Source organism: Cnephaeus nilssonii (assembly GCF_951640355.1).
Source record: "Cnephaeus nilssonii genome assembly, chromosome: 5".
In the NCBI taxonomy this organism is placed as follows: Eukaryota; Metazoa; Chordata; class Mammalia; order Chiroptera; family Vespertilionidae; genus Cnephaeus; species Cnephaeus nilssonii.
In genome coordinates this window covers 95,783,344-95,804,834 of record NC_137076.1, presented here as the reverse complement: position 1 = coordinate 95,804,834, position 21,491 = coordinate 95,783,344, and the positions used below count along the sequence as shown (strand labels likewise).

General features: G+C 43.6%; 1 protein-coding gene across 2 annotated transcripts in view; it reads left to right on the top strand.

The window, feature by feature from the left end:
• Positions 1 to 21,491, top strand: part of ATP10B (ATPase phospholipid transporting 10B (putative)) — a 187,755-nt gene that overhangs the window by 97,092 nt on the left and 69,172 nt on the right. The window contains exons 2-3 of one of the 2 annotated variants that reach the window (XM_079772877.1): positions 1,868 to 2,162; positions 3,173 to 3,367. In XM_079772877.1, the coding sequence (XP_079629003.1) occupies positions 1,888 to 2,162; positions 3,173 to 3,367 (470 nt within the window). In that variant the 5' untranslated portion in view covers positions 1,868 to 1,887. Of the gene's footprint in view, positions 1 to 1,867; positions 2,163 to 3,172; positions 3,368 to 4,116; positions 4,747 to 21,491 lie in introns of those variants that run through there. The other variant, XM_079772878.1, reaches the window with a different exon arrangement.

Below are 21,491 nucleotides of genomic sequence, written 5' to 3'. Positions count from 1 at the left end.
TCATCCATTGGGCTGGCATTCATTTTATATCTGCTTAATTTTTTAGGAAGCTTATTGTTAATAAAGAAAAATAAAGACTAGGATGATGATAAATGGGCTCTTTCAACCACCCCACCTAAAATACCTGCATCTCCCATGTCAACCCAATCTCTTCATTTATGAAGACCTTATCACCTAAAGTTGTGAGAAGACTCATATGCATGGCACTTGCCAAGGCAGTATTTCTCATTTGCATTTTCCACCCTATTCTTGAATTATCTTTTCATTTCCTTTTTATTTTTTTACAATAAAAAAAGAATCCATAAAAAAGAGGCATATTTTTTATAATGTGAAAGAAGATACACAGTATTATTTCTGGCTTGTCAAATGTCATAATATGGCTTCTGGTCACATTATGATGGGCATGAGTAATTGCATTTATTTTTTCATGCTTGCTACAAAGGACTCACTTAGGACTCTGAAGAGCTTCTTATAGCTGTGGGGTTTGTGGATTGAAAATCATTTGGATTGATTAAAGTCATGAGGAGAATTATAAGGGTCAGATCACATGGGCACCAGGAAGGGAAAATATTACCATTTAAATGAGCAATGGGATTTTTTTTCTCCTTAAGTGAATCATATTTACAGTGACAGGTGGTGTAGCTCCTTATAAGATTAATAATACCTGACGTTCACTCAGCCATTTATTCAAAAGAAAATTATCCTGTGCGAAGCACCATTATATACAACTTTTAACTTTACCAACGATATCTTTGCATAACATCCTTCTGGGTCTCTAAGCAAGATTTGGCTAAAAGGAACCTTGACGAATTTCCCATAGGTTTCACTTAAAGACCTCAGAAATAGAAATATCCCAGATCAAGCAGTATTCGTCCACTGTCTAGGGAGATTGGCTACTTGACAGGCACTCAGTTTCCGAAACCACCAAGTGGAGTGGAGAGGAAGGAAGAGATCTCCCACCCTCCAGCCCCGGTCAACAAGATCTGAAAAAGCCAGCTGGTGTTCCTGGGACACCACATAGCACATCCTAGAATGTCCTGGAAAAGAATCTCTCTCTTCTGTCCCACCTGTCACTATCCTTTGAGGTTCTGGCCACAACTGGGGTTCTTCGAAATATCATCGGTGTCAGAAAAATTTAGAGCTGGAGAAAACCTAAAGAACAGATACCTTTCCCTTCAAGACATGTCTCAATGTACTTTTATGTACTATTCAATTTGTTCCTCACTACAAGCTTGTGATAAAAGTCGAGTAAGAATAGTTTTTCTCATATTATGGTGAGGAAACTGAAGAACAACCAGGTGAAGGGACAGTTCAGGTTTAGCAATGAACCAGACCTAGAGTTCTGACCTCTGGGGTCAGAACTGAGAACTGCAACTAGGTCATCAGAATCCCTTCCCCTTAAATGCTTTCTTGGCACTTATCACAGTGTTGTGTATTATTTATATGACTAGAGGCCCAGTGCATGGATTCGTGCACTGGTGGGGTCCCTTGGCCTGGCCTGCACCCTTGCGCAATCCGGGACCACTTGGGGATGTCAGAGAGACAGTTTCAGCCTGATCTCTATAGGCCTGACCCAGATAGGAGGGAGCCCAATCCTGTGTGCTGAGCGTCTGCCCCCTGGTGGTCAGTGCACATAATAGTGACCAATCGAACAGTCGAACAGTTGAATGGTAGCTTAGGCTTTTATATATATAATTTGCTCAATGTCTCTCAGCCTAGAACAAAAATGGATTATGGGAATTGAATCTAGTTTTCTCACATTGTATCCCAATACCTTCCTTGGATGGATGGGTGGACAGAGGGTGGATATGAGCCGCTATACCACATATTTCTTCTGACCATGGAGACCTCATGTGTCTGTTTTCAGCACGTAGCTTGCTGCCAGAAATGGCCCTGTCAGTGGACTCATCTTGGCACCGGTGGCAGTGGCGTATCAGAGATGGCCTCCTCCCGTCCGCATCAGAAGCCACACCGCTGCTGTCCCCGGAGAAGGAGAGGCAGAGCTACAACCTGACACGGCAACGGATCGTGTTCCCCAACAATGACATATTCCACCAAGATTGGGCAGAGGTCTCCAAGAGATACTCGGGCAACAGAATCTGCACAACCAAGTACACCCTCCTCACCTTCCTGCCCCAGAATCTCATGGAGCAGTTTCACAGGTACACTTGGCCAAGCAATGCTCACTTGAAGCACATACCTGCCACTCAGAGGACCTCAGAGATGCGCACTAGGGGCCACCTTTCCTTTAAAATCCAAATGCATGTACATTGGAAGTCTTGTCATTCATTCATTCATTCAGTAAATATTTATGCAGATTCTTCTCAGATATTAGAGATTCTGTACAGATTCTACTCTGTATTAGGCCATCTGTTGAGTTTTAGAAATACATGAGAAACAAAAAGAGACTGCCCTGACTATATTGTCCAGTGAAAGAGACATTAATTTTACTAATTATATAAACCGATGTAAAATTATAACTCAGATATTCCCCAAGGAGAGACATATGGTGCTGTTAGAGGAAGAGGGAAATCTGGCCTCATTAAGAAAGTCCAGGAAGACTTCCAGGAGGAACTGATCATTGACGTATAACCTGAAAGAAGAGAATGTGTTAACTAGGTGAAAAGAGGCAGAGAAGAGTCCGAGAAGGGAGCCAGGAGAGTGTTCCTGCAGACGGATCTTCATGTACAAAGGCACTGTGGCAAGGGGGAGCAAGATGCACTTGGAAAACTTAAAAATGCAACCCACTCTTTAGAGATGACATATGCAATATCATCTTTTCATTGTAAAGCAAAATGTGCACTTCGATATCATCCCAACTTTTGTAATTATTGTTATAAGCTACCATTTATTGAGCAACTGCCATGCTCCAAAACTCTATGTGTACATAAATATTAGCTCATGTAATATCTATAAGAGCCCTTTAAAAGTAGGCAGTACTATCCCTATTTTACACAAGACAAAACAGGCTCGGGAGGTCACACAACGAGTAAACAATAGGAACCCAGTTTGAATCTAGATAGATTTGGCTTCACAGCCCTTACCATAATGTTCGAGGTGACACTGAAAAAGAACGTCATTTTAGTTGGTTAAAGGCCAACAGTAGAAATAGTGTGGAGAGTATATTTTTCTTCTCCGTGATATTCACTCACACTTTGCTTGCCCCTTCCAGGTGGGCCAACCTCTATTTCCTGTTCCTGGTGATTCTGAACTGGATGCCCACCATGGAAGTTTTCCACAGGGAAATCACTATGTTACCATTGGCCACTGTGCTGTCCATCATCATGGTCAAGGACGGCATGGAGGACTTCAAGCGGTACTGCTTTGATAGAGCAATTAACTGCTCCCACATCCAGATATATGAAAGGTAAGAGGATCATTCTCCTGTTGTCTCTCTTATAAATAGGTCATACAGACTCATCAGCACTTTCAAAAGGTTGGTCTCTCCTCATATATTTTCTTACATTCACTTAATTCAGTGATTCTCAACCAGGGCAAGTTTGCCCTGCAGGGGACATTTGACAATGTCTGGAGACATTTGTGGTTGCCATTTTGGAAGGCAGCTATGCTCACCACTATACCACCAACGCAACTTTGTGGTTGCCATTTTGGGAAGGAAGGTGCCACTGGTATCTATCTAGTTGGTCTTACTAAAGGATAATGCTAAACATCTTACAATATATGGGACAGCCCCCACAGCAAACAATTATTATCCAACCCCACGTGTCAAAAGTGCTGAGACTTAGAAACTTACATTTCACTTGTATAAACTCTCATATACTTAAACATAGCAATGTTGTATTATTAGGAATAGGCTAAGAGCTCAAAAATCAAACTCTAGTATTGACTGGATCATCTCAGAAGACCAAATTGAGGAGCAGATCTTAGAGGGTGACAGGCAATTTCTCCCAAACAAGAAAATGAATACCAGTTTTCAAGCATTTGAGCTTCTTGGTTAAAGATCCTTGCCTTTAGAACTTAACCAGATAGGTTTTAGGACCCAGAGTAGGCACACCTGTTCTTGACTGCCCGGGCTGGAAACGAAAGATACCTGTGGGTGACGTCTACATTCCAACAGGTGGAGTCTCAACAAGTAGGAGGAAGTGGCCTGGCAGGTGGACACCTGCTCTTTGCAAGCTCTTTCCTTGTCAGATTTCTCCCCGGGTGTTTGTGGACCAGCTTTTTATTTGTAATATGCCTTGTAAAAGAAGAGAGAAATTTTCAGCAGAGAAGAGAGGTAAAAGATGTCAGGGACGTGACTGGCTGGTTGCTGAACAATGAAACTGATCCGGGGAAAACCTCCTTCCTGTGGAACTCGCATGCCATCCTATGAGAATCAAAGAGACAGGATTGAGCAGAGATGAGAAAGGAAGGGAAGGGAAGGCGGAAAAGGAAAGAAGACAAGAAACGAGTGGTGGTCTCCAACCTGCCCTTCGAAGGATGTTCCCACAAAGAGAACCCCAACAGACATTACGGTGGGAATCAAATTAAGACGAGCAAGTACACTGTGCTGTCCTTCGTGCCCAAGAACATCTTTGAGCAGCTACACCGGTTTGCCAATATCTATTTCGTGGGCATTGCTGTTCTGAATTTTGTCCCCGTGGTCAATGCTTTTCAGCCTGAGGTGAACCTGATACCCATCTGTATCATCCTGGGGGTCACTGCCATCAAGGATGCTTGGGAAGACTTCCGGAGGTACAAATCCGATAAAGTGATCAACAGCCGAGAATGCCTGGTCTACAGCAGGTAAAGCAAAAATCCTTCGGGGATGTCTCGTGGGCCCAGCTCTGTTCTGTCTGTGGCTGCTGCCCCTATGGCTACTATTTAGAGAAGGGATGGAGTAGGGAGCTAACATTATTTTATCTCAATGAAGCTGTTCAGTTCTTCACAGTGAAGATTATGGTCTAAAACCAAAAAAACAACAACAACAAAACAGGAAACAAAAATTAAAATAGAGGCTTGACTCAATTGTTCAGTTGTTTATTTTAATTTGGCCTTTATTATGTGACATTTACTGTGCTGTATCAAATGTGTTCAGTATCTAAGAATTTTGCATCAGTTCTCGTGTATTCTTAGTCCTGTGTGGCCATGAGCACATTAGAGTTCAGAGCCCCTCCAGAGCAAGAGGCATGGCTGTTTGGGGAGCAGAAGAGTGTTGTATTAGAAGTAGCATCGGAGACACACTGCCTGAGTTGAACACTGTCTCTACCCTTAGGGAACTATGTGACCTTAGGCACCTGACCTAATCTCTCTGAGCCTCATTTCTGCATTCAAAAAATCGAAACACTTCCGGGGTGGTCCCAATAATGGCACAAGATAATCCTTAGGAAGTGTTTAGCACTATGCCCGACATACAATAAATGCTCAATACGTAAGCTGTGACTGCTTTATTTTTGGAATGTAACACTCGTCTTAGCTCCATCATTAAGCCTGTCCTTAAGCTTTCTCTCGTATGTTGCCCCAACCAAAGCAAAAACTGCACACCACCTGTCTTGCCACATTGTTATTTTATGCATGTCATTGTTTTATAGAGGTTCTACCGAGCAATGGACCAAACTCGTTGTTTGGAAAAGGACACGGTCTTGGTCAGTAGGGGAAGAAAATAGCGTTATTGTGTGCCTCAACTTTGTAACGTAGCCTGGAAGGCAGCCGAGCCTGGGCTTGCAGAGGCTGCCGGACCGAGTGCATGCTGGGCAGGCAGGTAGACGCCTTAGCTGATTGACTCACCGGCAGGTGAGGACTTGACTTTTTGGCAAATAAGGAACATGTCTCGCTCAAGGAGCGCTATCTGTCTGACGTTTTCACTCTGGCTCTTATCAACCTTAATTCAGCAGAAGTTCCACAGTCGCTCTGACCATTCTTGCTGCAAGGTGTGCGCTGCAGCCGTACGTGTACGTGTACGTAAGGTCTGCTTCCTTCTCAGGAGGGGTCCTCTTCCTCAACTTGGACCTGCTGATGGGAGGGTTTCTGAGCCCAGCTTCACTTGGAAAATTGTCGCCAGGGAAACTTCTAAGGAGACATGTAACACAGGTGACTCATTCGTCCCCAGGATACCCCCAAGGGAAGCTCCACTTTCTCCCTCAGCTTCAGATGAGCTTCCAGCCAATTGCGTCTAAAAAAAATTAATCTCAAGGCTTTTGGTTTGGGTTGTTGTTTTCTCAGCTAGACCCAATTGTCCTGAATGGTGTTGGCACAACCTAGAGTTGAGATTTAGTCATTCCTCGCCTGTGAATAGGAATTGTAAAGAGAAAGAAAGATGACTGCTGGGGTCCGATGCCTTTCTGTGAAGAGGCTGGCTTTGAAGAAAGCACGGGTTTCACCTGTCACCAATCCACCCCATCGCTTTGTTTCCCACCTTTCCCCTTTGTTGTTGTTTTCAGAGAAGATAGGGAGCCCGGAAGCTGGCTTCTTGGGGAGGGATGCCTGTGGACCTCAATTAGGCTGGTCCTGTTCTCCCTGCTCTGCCAGAAATCCTCTGTCCTAAGCATCCCAGAATAATGGGGCTATTCTTCGGGATAATGTCAGTGTAGATCAGACCACAGACTGGCCTGTGCTGGGTGCTCCAGCCTGATGGAGACCAGGCTGCTATAGTTCCGTTCTCAAAACAACTTCCAGGGAATAACAGAGAATAATCCCAGCAAAAAGGGACATTAGTCCACAGGCTCACTGACAAGGAGGGACATTGGGAGGTTATTGTGACAGTATTTCCCAAGGTGTATTTAGTTAATAATAGGGACAAAGGCATGGTCTCTGAAAAAAGACATTCACGCCCCCCTCCCAAAAATAATATATGCTGGCCCTCCTAACCCCCTGGCCCATGAAGGACTAAGAAAAGATGCACAGTAAAGAAACTTGTTCATCATTGACTCACTCAGTTGTTTGGAAAAGGACATGGTCTTGGTCAGTAAGGGAAGAAAAGAGAGTTATTGTGTGTCTCAATGTTGTAACGTAGTTGTTGCAAACTTACTGAACCTTGGAAATATTTTTTAATAATTATTACTTTTTCCAGGATAGCAAAATAATTGACTACTGGGCCAGGTAGGTAATTGAATGAAATAGACTGGGTACAAGGAGGAAAGCAATATTTTTTGTGTAGTTATAAATGACAACTGACAGCATTAGCGTTAGGGTACAATTGAGAGTGGCGGCGACTGTGGCAAATAGGAGGTGCCCATGTGTTCATCTCAAGAGGCAAAGATGGCCACTGAGCTCTAGCTGGCTACTATGTGGAAATACAGAGTGGAGCAAAAGTAGGTTTACAGTTGTGAGCATGCAGAACACAGAGTTTATCTTGTTTTATTAATTCTTAATTATTGTGTTATTTTCCATATGGACCACTATAAGCATACTTTTGCCCCACCCTGTATAGGCTTGGTGTTGCTGGATTGCCTGAGTTTTATTGGCAAGAAGCTAGAATTAATATTTTTATTTGAAATAACCTGAGTTTTACATTGTAACTGATTGATTTTTTTCAAATACTTCAGACCTATTTTATTTGACATAAAGTTTTTATGTTGCCTATGAGCCCCCTAACTTGAAACTTTTGCATTATAATATCCTAGGAATCTGAAGTCTCTGCAAAAGAATAATTAGTTTCTTCTTTTGAGATATCTTCAATGAGGGAACCTCTTAACCTCTTTGGGTAGAGAGGAGGTATGATCTTCAAGGGAGAATGCAGGCCTAGGAGCCAGGAAGCCTATACTCTAGGCCCAGATCTGTGACTACCTACCAATACAGTCAACTCTTGAACAGTGTCATTTTGAACTGCACAGAAATCCACACAGTTCAAACTTGAGTTGCTGAAGAGTCAATGGTAATAACTTAGAAAAGTCATTTAAATCTCTAGGTCTTAGTTCATACTTTGGTAAAATTTAGGAGTCACACTAGGTCTTGCACTGTGAAAGAATGGAATGCACAGCCAAATAAATGTGGGAAATGGTACAACAATGCTTATTAGCATAATAAAGTTTCTGGTGTACCCTCCTTAAGTAACCTAACAACTTTGTTTGATTCAGTTGTGTCAGTTGAAATATTTTCTGCTGCAAGCAGCAGAAAGCTCAGCTCAAACAAGTTTAAATGACAAAGAGACCTGTTGGTTTAAGTCACTACAAACATTCTGAGGTGGGCATGTGATCAGACACAGTTCAGTCTGCATTCTAGATCCTGCATTTAGCGGTCCTTTTCATTGAGTCCCCCTGTATCATCTTTATTCTTAGGCAAACTTCCCTCATGGCAATAAGATGGCTGCAGCAGCTCCAGCCTTCACATCTACAAAGGATAATTCACAAAGGGATAAAAAAGGGCACTCTGAAAATATTCTTGGAAAATTGAGTCCCTCCTCACAGGTCAGAGACCACAGTGGGTCACATGCCCATCCCTGGACCAATCCCTGTGAGCAGGAGGTGGAATTATGCTAATTAGGTTATATCTGAGTCACAGAGTCCAACATGCAGTCTGCTTCCCTGAAAACATCTGAGCGACCCAGAGAAGATGGAAAACCAAAATGAGGGGGGCGGGGAATAAGATAGTGTCTGAGAAGGGGAGCAGATGTTAGAGAGGCCACCTCCATGTCCTTAAAATTGCTCTCATCCCCTTAAAATTCTTTCGAGCCTAGACTCTTTATAAATTGCCTTCCACATATTAACAGACTGGAACATATACATTTTGGGACATTGTGGACTGCATATCCCTAAAGTTCTTCCGACTCTGAAGTAGTTCCATTCTATGAGAGACCCCAGAATAGGAAATGCCAGATAGTGTTAGTTATTATGTTAACTGACGGATGCTCAATGGCACTTCCTTTTGTCAAGTATCTATGATACATGCAGGATGTCAGGCAAAGAATACAAGATCAGAGAGGATAATTTTTTTTTTTTCTGAGAAGCAACAGAAAAGCTTATATCTCAAGCACTAGCTCTATCCCTTTTGTCTCAGAGTCACACATTTGAGAAATTGATGTCCGTTTGGGGGGAGTTATTTTCATTTTTGTGCAATTGAATTCTAGGGCCCTTCGACTTTTGCTGAACCTAACCCCATGCATCATCCAGCCTACACATGTTTACACTGTGAGGGAATCTTCTCGAAAACACCAGCAGCCTTGTTAACAAACTCACAATCCTGTTAGAGCATTTTCTTTTAATACAGCCACTGTGCTTGTGGTCTAAAGGTGACCCATTAATCAGATTCGTGGAATGACTTAAAGGAGAGATGAGCTTTGGAATTGGATTAGCTTTGTTTCTCCCAGAACTCAGTTTAATGAATCTAGAAACCTTACCTAGCAAGAGATTTTTTTTCGTACAGTTTAGTAAATTTTTTATTTGTATTTAGAACACATGCAGTAAGGGAGCAAGAGTGGGAACCAAGAGAATGCAGGCCGGTTTTTGTATTTTGTATATTATAATGTAGCAAAAGTGCTTAAGGGGCCAGGTGCTCCATTTATTCCTCTGTTTAGCAAATATTAATTCACGACTGTGTATGCACCACCGTGGGCCCTGGGTGCCCTCAAGGGGCTCTCAGTGGTCCGGGGGTCAGGAGGCATTGGTAGCCTATGTACAAAGGGCCACGTTCCCACGGGGGATATGGTAACTCATCTGCATGTGACAAACATCCAGGCCAAGGGAAGCCTTCCCTGAAGAGGTGACATTTCAGGAGGGATTGAAGGATGAGCAGCATTTAGCCAGGCAGAGGGGACACCTTTCGGGTCACAGTCTGTTCACGTGTCAACTAAAGGCTGTGTGTGTGGCCTAGGCTGCTATCAAAAGGACCAGAATTGAGGAATGTCAGAAACGGAGGAGAGGAATGACTCAGATGAAAATTTCTTAAATTCTGACACTTTGCCAAGACTTGGAGATTGTCTTTTCTGTAAGTGCGGTGGCTGCTGTAACAGACATAATTGCAGATGCTGCAGGAGAGCGGGCCTGATTTCCTGTGCCAGTGCCCCCATTGGGAAGCCTGAGAATGAGGAAGCAGAGGTCCTGCCCCTGGGTCTGCCACTCATTAACCGCATGACCTGGATGAGGCTGCTTAAGCAGTTGGGGCCCCATTTGTCTCGTCTTTAAATGGGGATCATAATCTCTCTATGGTACCTTTGTGAAAAGATGTACAGGTGACATGCAAGAGGGCTTGAGAGTCACGCAGAAACAAAGTGTACAATGCAATGTGAAAGTGTGGCAGGTAAAGCAGTCTCTTAAATGTCTAAACAGTGACATTTAAAATGTGACATCTTACTGGATGCTTGGCATCAAGGACTTTGACATCAGACCCGGGATTGTCATCTCAGAACTAGATGTGTGGATGCATGTAATTGCTTGATCACTTGAGCCTCCATTTCAATATCTGTAAAATGGGGACAATACTAGCACCTATCTATGGATTGTGTGAGATAATCCTTATAAACCATTTAACTCAGTGCCTGCACCATAAGTAGTAGCACTAAGTAATTTTATTTTTATTCCAGGCACTTCAACTCTAATTTTATCAATGGCAGGCCCAGCCTGAGCCTTAATTCTTCTTGCTACCTTCCCCCCACACACAAGGGAGGAATTGCTTATTTTATTAATAAAAATCAAATACATTCACAAAGCCACATTTTCCAGTGGGTAGGGTTACAATGTTTTAAAAGCAAAATCCTGTGCTCTGTTCTCTCATTTCTCATCTATTCTATGAGCAGAATTTGAAATCTGAATTCAGGAAATCCCTCTGTGGCCTGTCTTCCCCACTTGCCTCCTGCCCCTTCCACGCCACACCACACCTGAGTATACTCATACCAAGATTTAGATTGATGTAGTTGGTCTCATTTAGCCCAGAGCCTAAGCCACTTCATTTAAGCCAACATCTAACAGAGAGTACGTATTAGAATGTCATTCTTGGGCAGCTATTAATAAAGCAGCTGTTTGGACCCATGCTGCTATTATTTCTTCCAAATAGCAGCTCTCTGGGCAACCCAAAGAGATGAGATGATGGACAGGGCAGAATTTGGGTTTTTCCAGGGCTATTCTTACATCTAAATACAATCACAAATCCATTTTCCCCCTAAAATTACATCTTGGGTCGCTGCAGGTATTAAATGAGATAATGCATGTAAAATGCTTAACACAGTACCTGGCATTCAGTAGCACTCAGAAAATGTTAGCTAAAATATTGCTAAGGAGGATTCTATAACCTTGATAGCCAGCAGTCATCGTGAGCTTGATGCTAGGGGAGTAAGAAAGAAAGACCATTGGCCGGGGCTTGGTACCAGAGAAGAAAAGACAAACTCTTTGCCATAGAACCGGGCTGCACGCTGTAATAACATAGCAAAGTGACCCTGGGGAAAGAATCTAAAAAATGCAGACAACAAAGGAACATCAGTCACTTGAAGCATGACGATGAAAAGCACCACTGGCTGGAGTTTGTGGACCAGCAGACCATTGCATCCATCCCACAGGTCAGCTGCAAACTAGGCTCCTCTTGGGAAGCGTTAATTTTGCAAGTGCCCACCCCTCCTCCCACTGCCGGGCCCTGTGCTCACAGAAGACTATACACTGTTTGGGCCAATTCAGCTTGTCCTTTCAGGATAGGGTGCATGAGGTCTTCCCTGAAACTCAATGGGTGGAAGAGTCATAAAGCAAGAACTCAGGCGTCACCAAAGCTCTGCACTGTGTCAGCATGATGAGTATTTCAGCAAATGAGGATTTACGGCCTCTGTTGGCCACTAAGGAGCTCACAATATGGAAAGGTGAGGCTTCTGTCCTCAAGCCAGCCTCCTTGAAGCCTATGACACCACCTTCTGAGGCCTCATCTGCTTTGCACCTCCCTCCCAAACAGAACCAGGAGACCACAACAAGCCATGAAGCCCTTACAGCTGTCACTCATATGTCCTGATAGACACATCTATAAAGATAACCTTGACCTTACAAGATAACCTTTTGGGGCCTAAGTTTCTCATCTATGAAATACAGATAATGGTAATAACAAAAGTTGTTTCATTATTAGATAGCTAAGTGGTAATATAGATTAAATGCTGGGTTCATTTCAGGCACTCAATAGATATAAGCTTATTATATTTATTACATTAGATTTATATATGATATATTATACAATACATATAATATTACTAATAGTATATTCTATTATAATATATTATCATTATTGGAAGTCTCTACTGGTGAGTCTGTAACAAGAATAGCTCGATTGGATGTTAAAGTGGCTAAAGGTTAGCAAAGCTTCCCTTCTGGTGCCTCATGTTCAAGATAAATCTACAAGGAATCAATTCTTAATATGTACTGAACACCATCCAGACCCCATGTCAGTACAGAGCTGCAAGACCCAGGGTCATCCCAGCTCTCATCAAGCTTCTTACATGGTTGAAAAATAGAAGACACATGAAGCAATTAGGAGCAGCTGACTATATTTATGTGGGTTTGCTCTTGGCTCTCTCATCTGTGCCATTGTCTGTTCTTTTGTCAATACCACACTGTCTTGATTGCTATAGCTTTATAGTAAGTCTTGAAGTCAGTCCTCCAACTTTGTTCTTCTCCTTCAATAGTGTGTTGACTATCCTGGGTCCTTTGCTTCTCCATAGAAACTTTAGAATCAGTGTGTCAGCGTCCACAAAAGGACTTGGTAGGCAGCCTGGGTTTTTTTATATTTTTTTTTATTGATTTTTTTTTTTTTTTTTTACATAGAGGAAGGGAGAGAGATGGAGTTAGAAACATCAATCAGCTGCCTCCTGCACACCCCCTACCGGGGATGTGCCCACAACCAAGGTACATGCCCTTGACCAGAATCAAACCTGGGACCCTTCAGTCCGCAGGCCGACACTCTATTCACCAAGCCAAACCAGCTAGGGCGGCAGCCCTGGTTTTAAGGGTCTCCTTTTCTGGGAGATTGTCTCAGTAGCCAGCATCTTAAGTCTTCGATCTGCTGAGTTTGGGTCCCTCTCTTCTGGGCTTAGAGAAAAGGTTTTGGATTTTTAGAGTCCCTTGTGTTTGTACATTGTGTGCTTGGGCCCAAGCCATAGAATGTAATCACGGGCATAAAATGGCTGTCCTTACGGCATGAAGAACACACTGGGGCTGGCTTCATAGTGCTTAGCCTTTGCCAGAACACTAACAGCCATTTGTCCTCATCATCATAACAGAAGCTTGTATTTATTGAGCACTAAGTGCAAAACCCTGAGCTCAATACTTTGCCTGTGTCACATCACCCATCCTTCTGAGGCAAGTGCATATTTTACCTTCAATTGGAAAAAAAAAAAAAAAAAACAGAGGCAACAAGCGGTTAAGTAACTTGCCCAAGATCACACAGGGCGTAGGTGGTGAAGCTGGGATTCAGGCCCGCTCTTCATCCCTGCCCTGCACTCATTCTCCCTGGCATTTCCTTTTACCCTGGGTAGCAGCACTGACCATTCTGAGCTTGACATTCAAGCTTCCTGGAGGATAGCCCAGGTCAGTGCATCATCCTGTGTTAAATTAAAAGCCCCACAGACAAGTAATCCTCCTGATAAATTCCCTCAACTCCAGTTCCTTGAAACCCTTTTTTCTAAAACCCACGTATTTGAGAAATGAAACCTTAAGCATCCTCTTCTCCCCCATCCCTCCCCACCCTTTTATCTACTTCCCCATGACATCCGGTTGGTTACAAATCTCTCTTGCTGTTTATTTACCTCTTAATAAGCCCTATCTCCTCTCGGAAAGCCATTTAACATGACGCCACTTAATTTCTCCTGGAGGCAGAATCTGCCAGATGGAGTCTTTGTCCCAAGCCACATTGTTGATTTGTCTCATTTTTAAACATCGGTGAACATTCCATGAAATTAAAATAGCAGTCAGTTCCCAGGTGTGGACTCACTGAGCGGAGGGGGCTGGGGGGGTGGTGAACCTGTCCACCTGGGTCAGCTGTTCCAAATAGGCTGGATTAGCCAGGGAATGACTTTCTCAGGTGGCTGCCAGCCTGCAGCTGGCCGCATCTGGCTGTCACTCAATGCAGGAGCACGCTTTTCCACCTCACCTGGACTCAGCCAGTCATCACCTCCTCTGGCTAGAGCCTCGCGGGCTGTGCATCCTTGCCTTTTCCACGTTCATGCTCCTGACAGTTGAAGAGACAAAGTGGACCCAGAGGATCAGGAGAACAACACAGAGTGGCCCAGTGCAAGAAGGCAGTGTCCTTGATGTTGCCCTTTTTTATCCCTAAAATTCCTCTGATTTCATAATATTTGAATTCATATAAATATAATCCTTTAAATTATGAGGCAGCTAAATAACTAAGCCATATCCCCTACCAAAAAAAATTCTTTTTTAAGAACTAACACCCCACAATCATGTTGATTTCATACCTTCGTGACTCCTAGACATGCACGACAGGCTGTGTGCCTGGAGGTCTGCGTGTGTCTGTTGGAGAAGCACAGCCGGGAGATGGGCATCCTGGATTGGGGAGGGAAGCCTACAATGAGAAAGTTTCTTCACCACCACATGCCATCGTAAAGGAGAGAGGCGTATGTCTGAAGAAAGGACAGAGGCGATTGTTACCAGTGTCGCAGTGACCTCCCTGGGATCCAAGGAATAATGGAAAGAAGACAGAGACTGGTCTGACTTACAACTTCTTGGGTGGCTCCATGGACGTGCGATACCTGTCATCATGGTGGCAATTGACAAAACAACACTACAGCCCAACTCACAGAAGTGACTCTTCATTTAAAAAAATGTATACCACAATCTCATCTCCATAATCTTCCATCACCTTCATAACCCACATCCCATAATAAGCAGTCAGTCCTTTCTAAGAAAGGAGAAGCATAAGATCCAGTGTTAATCGGTGGAGGTGTGTTGGACTTGCCTTTGATAAGCCTATGTATGCAGCACTCCCAACTGGCATTTGCAAACCTGTGTGCTCTGAAAGCACTGGCAATCAGGAGGTAGCTCAGAGTCAAAGTGTTCTCCTTAAATCCTACCTCAAATGCCAGGTGGAATGCTGAGATTATAGCAATCAACAGTTACCCCAGCATCCCCAAACGCTTTATCCCAAAGGACACAGATAATGAAGAGGGGAGGTGAGGAGGAAGGTAGAAAGTCGAGTGATAAGTCTTTGTTTCTTGGAGAAATTTTGCTGTTAATATTTAAGACTCCTTTCTTAAAGCATGCTTTCAAAAGGGGGAAAAAAGCAATAGAGAAAGCCATCACTCCATTACCCTACGAACCCATTCCAGTTCCTTTAAGCAGCCTTATATTTGAACATTTAACAGGTGCTCCCAGAGCTGATCTGAAGAGAGACCAATATCTCCCTGAATCCTTCCCTAAATGGATTATTTGACAGCAACACTGACCCTCCCAATGGGGGAGTATCCACCCTAAATACATCAATAAACAGATACATGTATTTCTGAAATGACATTGAGAAACAAATCTGGGGTGACTGTCTCTGTTCTTCATGGCAGGAGGGAAACATGATGTGGGGAGGAGAGGAAGCATAAAAGAAGCTGATGGACTGAAAGTGCTTAAAACCCTGTGACATGCTTTTCCCTAAAAAGAATTTTTATTCTTATTCCCCCATTAACCCCCTAGAATAAGGACACATATGTAACACCTTAATCAATAAAGAAATTTTTTTTAAAAAAGAATTTTTTAGTGAAACGCTATGGGTGCATTGCCCCCGCTCCTCAGAAGCGGTCTCAAAGCCCGTGGGTGGACTTAAGCACCGAGCTCTCTGGGAACACGGGTACTTCCCCAGAACTCTGAGGGGCTTGAAAGTTGCAAGGCTGCTTGCTCTCCAGTTCTGAGGGCCCCGATTGCTTTGCAGACTCTAATGAGAGCTCCCCTTGGACTTCCGAAGGGAAGCACATTCACTTTAAGGGACTGAGAGTCTCTGGGAGGGTCTTTTATGACAAGGAAAATAGGGTCCTAGGAAGACTCGCCTGGGGCTCTCCAGAGGGCCCCCAAAGAAGGGAGGTAGGCATCAAACCCCTTCTCCTCCTCAGGATGTTTGTGAAGTCAAAAGGGAAATTCCAGTCATGCCTCTTTCTCTGGAAGAGTGGACTTGTCCTGCCCAGGGCAGCCCAGATTCCAGTAGAAACAGGAGCAATAACATGCCCCGAGGGGCTCAGTGTCAGGAGGGAAAAACAGCAAAGGAGAACCTGCCTCTCCAGGCCCGCTGGGCTCAGTTAAAAAGACCTTGTGCATTAGTGGTTTGCTTCCAACTCCCACGTTTAAAGAGGGACTTTCTAAACGCAGCCTGAGACCGAAGAACCCCTACCTGCAGGACAGATCTTGAAAGAAAAATTGAGGGCCCTTGGGAAGTTAAATTCAACTTGGCATGGGACGCATGATGAGCACCTTAAGTTATTTTTAAAATGGTAGAAGACGGGGGGAAGGCTTTGCAAAAGGAGAGCTGCTTGAAGTGGAGTGCATTGCCTTGGGTGATAGCAAGTGCTTTTGCTGGCGGTGGACCAACTGAGGCTGCCCTTCCTCCTGAGAGGAGAGGGGGGCATGTGTTTGGGAGGTGGGGAAGCAGTAAAAACTCTGGGATTTGGTGTCAAGTTGGACCCAGGCTCAGGTTCCAGCTCTGTCTTGGTAAGACCTGGGGAAATTTTTCTTGGACTCTCAATTTCCTCATTTGTGCAATGGATATAATAGTATCTACTCCACTGGATTATTATGCAAGTAAGTGAAGCATTAATTAACACCAGTACGATTATTGATAGGAAAGATGGCGACCGGCAGGAAGGTAGGGAGAGAGAGAGTGTGAGTGAGGAACCCATAGAGGAGAGTGTAGATGTGTGTGGTGTGTGTGTGTGTATGAGATAGGGTCAGTTAGATTCTGCAGGTCTTCCAAGGGGCTCCCGAACAGGGCAGCCCTAGACGGCGGAGCCCCGCGCACAAAGCGGACACTTCTCGGCAGCTGGTGCGGACGCAGAGACCACGCCATCTTGAGAAACAGAGCTGCCTGAGACTCAGATCCTGGCTTCTGACACAAACCAGGACCCTGCAGCCACCGGGGACAGAGAACTGCTATCACAGCTTCAGACAAACAAACAACAAGAATCCAGACTTCCCGGCAGATTTCCGTGAGTCAAAGAGCCTATCCCCCTCCTCGCAGGCGCTGATAGCGCCATAGTAACTGATAGACCTGCCCCTCCCCCAAGCTGCTGAGCGCCCACAGCGCGCGGAAAGCGCCATAGTAACTGATAGACGCGCCCTTCGCCCTAGCTGCTCACAGGAGCGCGCGCACAGCGCGCACAGACAGCGCCATAGTAACTGATAGACCCGCCCCCGGCCCAAGCTGCCGAGCTTTGCGCAGGGACGCGCTCCCTCTTAGGGAATTTGGCGCGCGCTCACGCACGGGACAGAAGCAGCTCCCCGTCGGGGAAATCTGTCAGTGCGCACAGAGGGCTCCCCTTCGGGGAATTGGGGGGAATTTGGCTCGCGGGGCACAGCTCCCCCTTCGGAGATTCTTAAAAGCGTGCATAGAGGGGCTTCCCTTTGGGGAATTTGGCGCGCAGGACGGACTCCGCCCCCCTTCTGGGACTTTGGGAGAGTGCACTGAGCCGGCTCACCTTCAGGTTTTTAAGAAAGTGCGCTCTAGCCGGTTTGGCTCAGCAGAGAGAGCACACACAGGACGCAGCTCCACTTCAGGGAATTTGGCACGCCGGACACAGCTGCCTGGGATCCCTGACTCACAGCGCATTCACACTAAGAGCCAGCGACCCCAATTGTTGGTGCGTGCACACACAGGGACCCTGATTCTCAACGAGAAACCGCACAAGGCAACAGAGACTTTGACACTCGAGTCTTGGTGCAGACACAGGGAAACTCTGACTCCTGGCACATGCTAAGGATCTCATTCTCGGCACATACCAACAGTGTGGTGCAGACAGGGCCCCTGATTCTAAATGTGCACACGAGACCACACAGAACACTGGGGACACTGATCCTGGGCAAGTCTGGTTCCCACCAACCAAAGACAGCCACACGTCCTAGTGTCAGAGCACTTCAGTGAAACTAGGGTGGAGCGAAGTCCACACAGCACACGGCCCAGGTCCACGCAAACAGAAGCTTGAGCTTTCTGGTAATAGCCAGAATGGGGAAACGAAATAACTCACAGAGGAAAGAAAATGTGGAGTCGCCAAGAAAGGAAATTAGTGAAAATGAAGCTTGCAACATGACCGAAAAGGAATTCAGAGTAATGGTCATGGAATTTATACATCGGATGGATGAGAAAATCAACAACTTATGCAAGAATCAGGAAGAAATGAAAAGTGATATAGCTACAATCAAAAACACCATGGAAAGTTTCAACAGTAGACTACAAGAAGCAGAGGACCGAATTAGTGAGTTAGAAGATCAGGTACAGAAACAAGCTCAAGCTGAACAGCAATTGGAGAAAAAAATTAAAAAGCAGGAGGAAAGCCTAAGGGAACTTCGGGACAACATGAAACGAAGTAACATGCGTATAATAGGGCTGCCAGAAGGACAAGAAGAGCAGCAGGGATTAGAAAATCTATTTGAAGAAATAATGACAGAAAACTTCCCGGATATGGGAAAGATAAAAGTTACGCAAGTAAAGAGAGTCCCAAGCAGGATCAACCCCAAAAGACCCACGCCAAGACATGTCATAATTTCAATGGCAAATATAAATGATAAAGAGAGAATCCTAAAGGCGGCAAGAGAGAGACAGAGAGTTACCTACAAAGGAACACCCATCAGATTGTCAAATGATTACTCATCAGAAACACAACAAGCTAGAAGTGAATGGAAGGAGGTATACAAAGTGTTGCAAAGCAAAGGACTGAATCCAAGAATACTATATCCAGCAAGACTATCAATCAAAATTGAAGGGGAAATCAGGAGCTTTGCAGACAAAAAAAGCCTCAGGGAGTTTATCACCACCAAACCAGCAATGCAAGAATTGCTAAAGGGAATACTGTAAAAAGAAGAAATAAACAGGTAAGAAGGAATACAGACACAAAAATAGATATGACTGCAAACAAATACCTTTCAGTAATAACTTTAAATGTAAACGGACTAAATGCTCCCATCAAAAGACATCGAGTAGCTGAATGGATAAAAAAACACGACCCATATATATGCTGTCTACAAGAGACCCACCTCAGAACAAGAGACTCACACAGATTGAAAGTGAAGGGATGGAAAAATATCTTTCAGGCAAATGGAAATGAAAAAAAAGCTGGGGTAGCAATACTTATATCTGACAAAATAGACCTCAAAGTAAATGCCATAACAAGAGATAAGGAAGGCCACTTCATAATACTAAAGGGAGAAATCCAACAAGAAGAAATAATTCTGGTAAACATATACGCTCCCAATATAGGAGCACCCAAATACATAAAAAAACTCCTGGAGGATATCAAGGGAGAGATTAATAGCAACACAATCATAGTAGGAGACTTTAACACCCCACTATCACCACTGGACAAATCCTCTAAACAAAAAATCAGCAAAGAAACAGCAATCCTAAATGACTCACTAGACCAGATGGAATTAATTGACATCTTCAGAACATTTCACCCCAAAGCCACAGAATATACATTCTTCTCAAGTGCACATGGGTCATTTTCAAAGATAGACCATATGCTGGGTCACAGGCAAAGTCTCTTCAAATTCAAGAAGATAGAAATTATATCAAGCATCTTCTCAGATCACAGTGGCATAAAACTGGAAATCAACTACAATAAATACAATCCAAAGAAATCAAACACATGGAGACTAAACAGCATGCTATTAAACAAGGACTGGGTCACCAGAGAGATCAAGGAAGAAATAAAAAACATCATGGCAACAAATGACAATGAAAACACAACAATCCAAAATCTATGGGACACAGCGAAAGCAGTCTTGAGAGGGAAGTTCATAGCTCTACAGGCCTATTGCAAAAAACAAGAAACAATGGTAATAAATTACTTAACCCTACAACTCAAAGAGCTAGAAAAAGAGCAGCAAGAAAAGCCCAGTGTAACCAGAAGGAAGGAAATAACAAAGATCAGAGCGGAGATAAATGACATAGAGACCAAAGAAACAATACATAAGATCAACAAAACCAAGAGCTGGTTCTTTGAAAGGATAAACAAGATTGATGGACCTCTAGCCAGGCTCACCAAGAAGCAAAGAGAGAGGACCCAAATAAACAAAATCAGAAATGAAAGAGGTGAAATAACAACAGACCCCGCTGAGATACAAAGGATTGTTACAAAATACTACGAACAACTCTATTCCAACAAACTGGACAACCTGGAGGAAATGGACATATTCCTAGAAAAATATAACCTTCCAAAAATCAATCAAGAAGAATCTAAACAGCTCAATAGGCCAATAACTATGGACGAAATTGAAGCAGTCATCAAAAAGCTTCCGACAAACAAAAGCCCGGGGCCTGATGGCTTCACAGGAGAGTTTTACCAAACATTCAAGGAAGAACTAAAACCTATCCTCCTCAGACTATTCCAAAAAATTCAAGTGGAAGGAACACTTCCAAGCTCCTTCTATGAAGCCAGCATCACCCTAATACCAAAACCAGATAAAGACAACACAATGAAAGAGAATTACAGACCAATATCCCTCATGAACATAGATGCCAAAATCCTCAACAAAATTCTAGCAAATCGGCTCCAGCAGTACATCAGAAAGATCATACACCATGACCAAGTAGGATTTATCCCAGGAATGCAAGGATGGTACAATATCCGCAAATCAATAAACGTGATACATCACATAAACAAATTGAAAGATAAAAATCACATAGTCATATCAATTGATGCAGAAAAAGCATTTGACAAAATCCAACACCCTTTCTTGATAAAAACTCTCAACAAGGTGGGAATAGATGGCTCATACCTCAACATAATAAAAGCTATATATGATAAACCCACAGCAAACATCATACTCAATGGACAAAAACTAAAAACATTTCCCCTAAGAACAGGAACAAGACAGGGATGCCCACTCTCACCACTCCTGTTTGACATAGTACTGGAAGTATTAGCCATTGCAATTAGACAAGAAGAAGAAATAAAAGGCATCCAAATTGGAAAAGAACAAGTAAAGCTGTCTTTATTTGCAGACGACATGATATTGTACATAAAAAATCCGAAAGACTCCGTCAAAAAACTAATAGACTTAATAAATGAATTCGGCAATGTAGCAGGATACAAAATTAACGCCAAGAAATCTATGGCCTTTCTATACACCAATAGTGAACTTACAGACAGAGAGACTAAAAAGGCAATCCCATTTACCATCGCACCAAAAAAATTAAGATACCTAGGAATAAACTTAACTAAGGAGGTAAAAGACCTATACACGGAAAACTACAGGACACTGAAAAAAGAGATAGAGGAAGACGTAAACAGATGGAAGAACATACCATGTTCATGGATTGGTAGAATCAACATCATTAAAATGTCCATACTACCCAAAGCAATCTATAGATTCAATGCACTCCCCATTAAAATACCAACGGCATATTTCACAGACCTTGAAAGAACTCTCCAAAAATTCATCTGG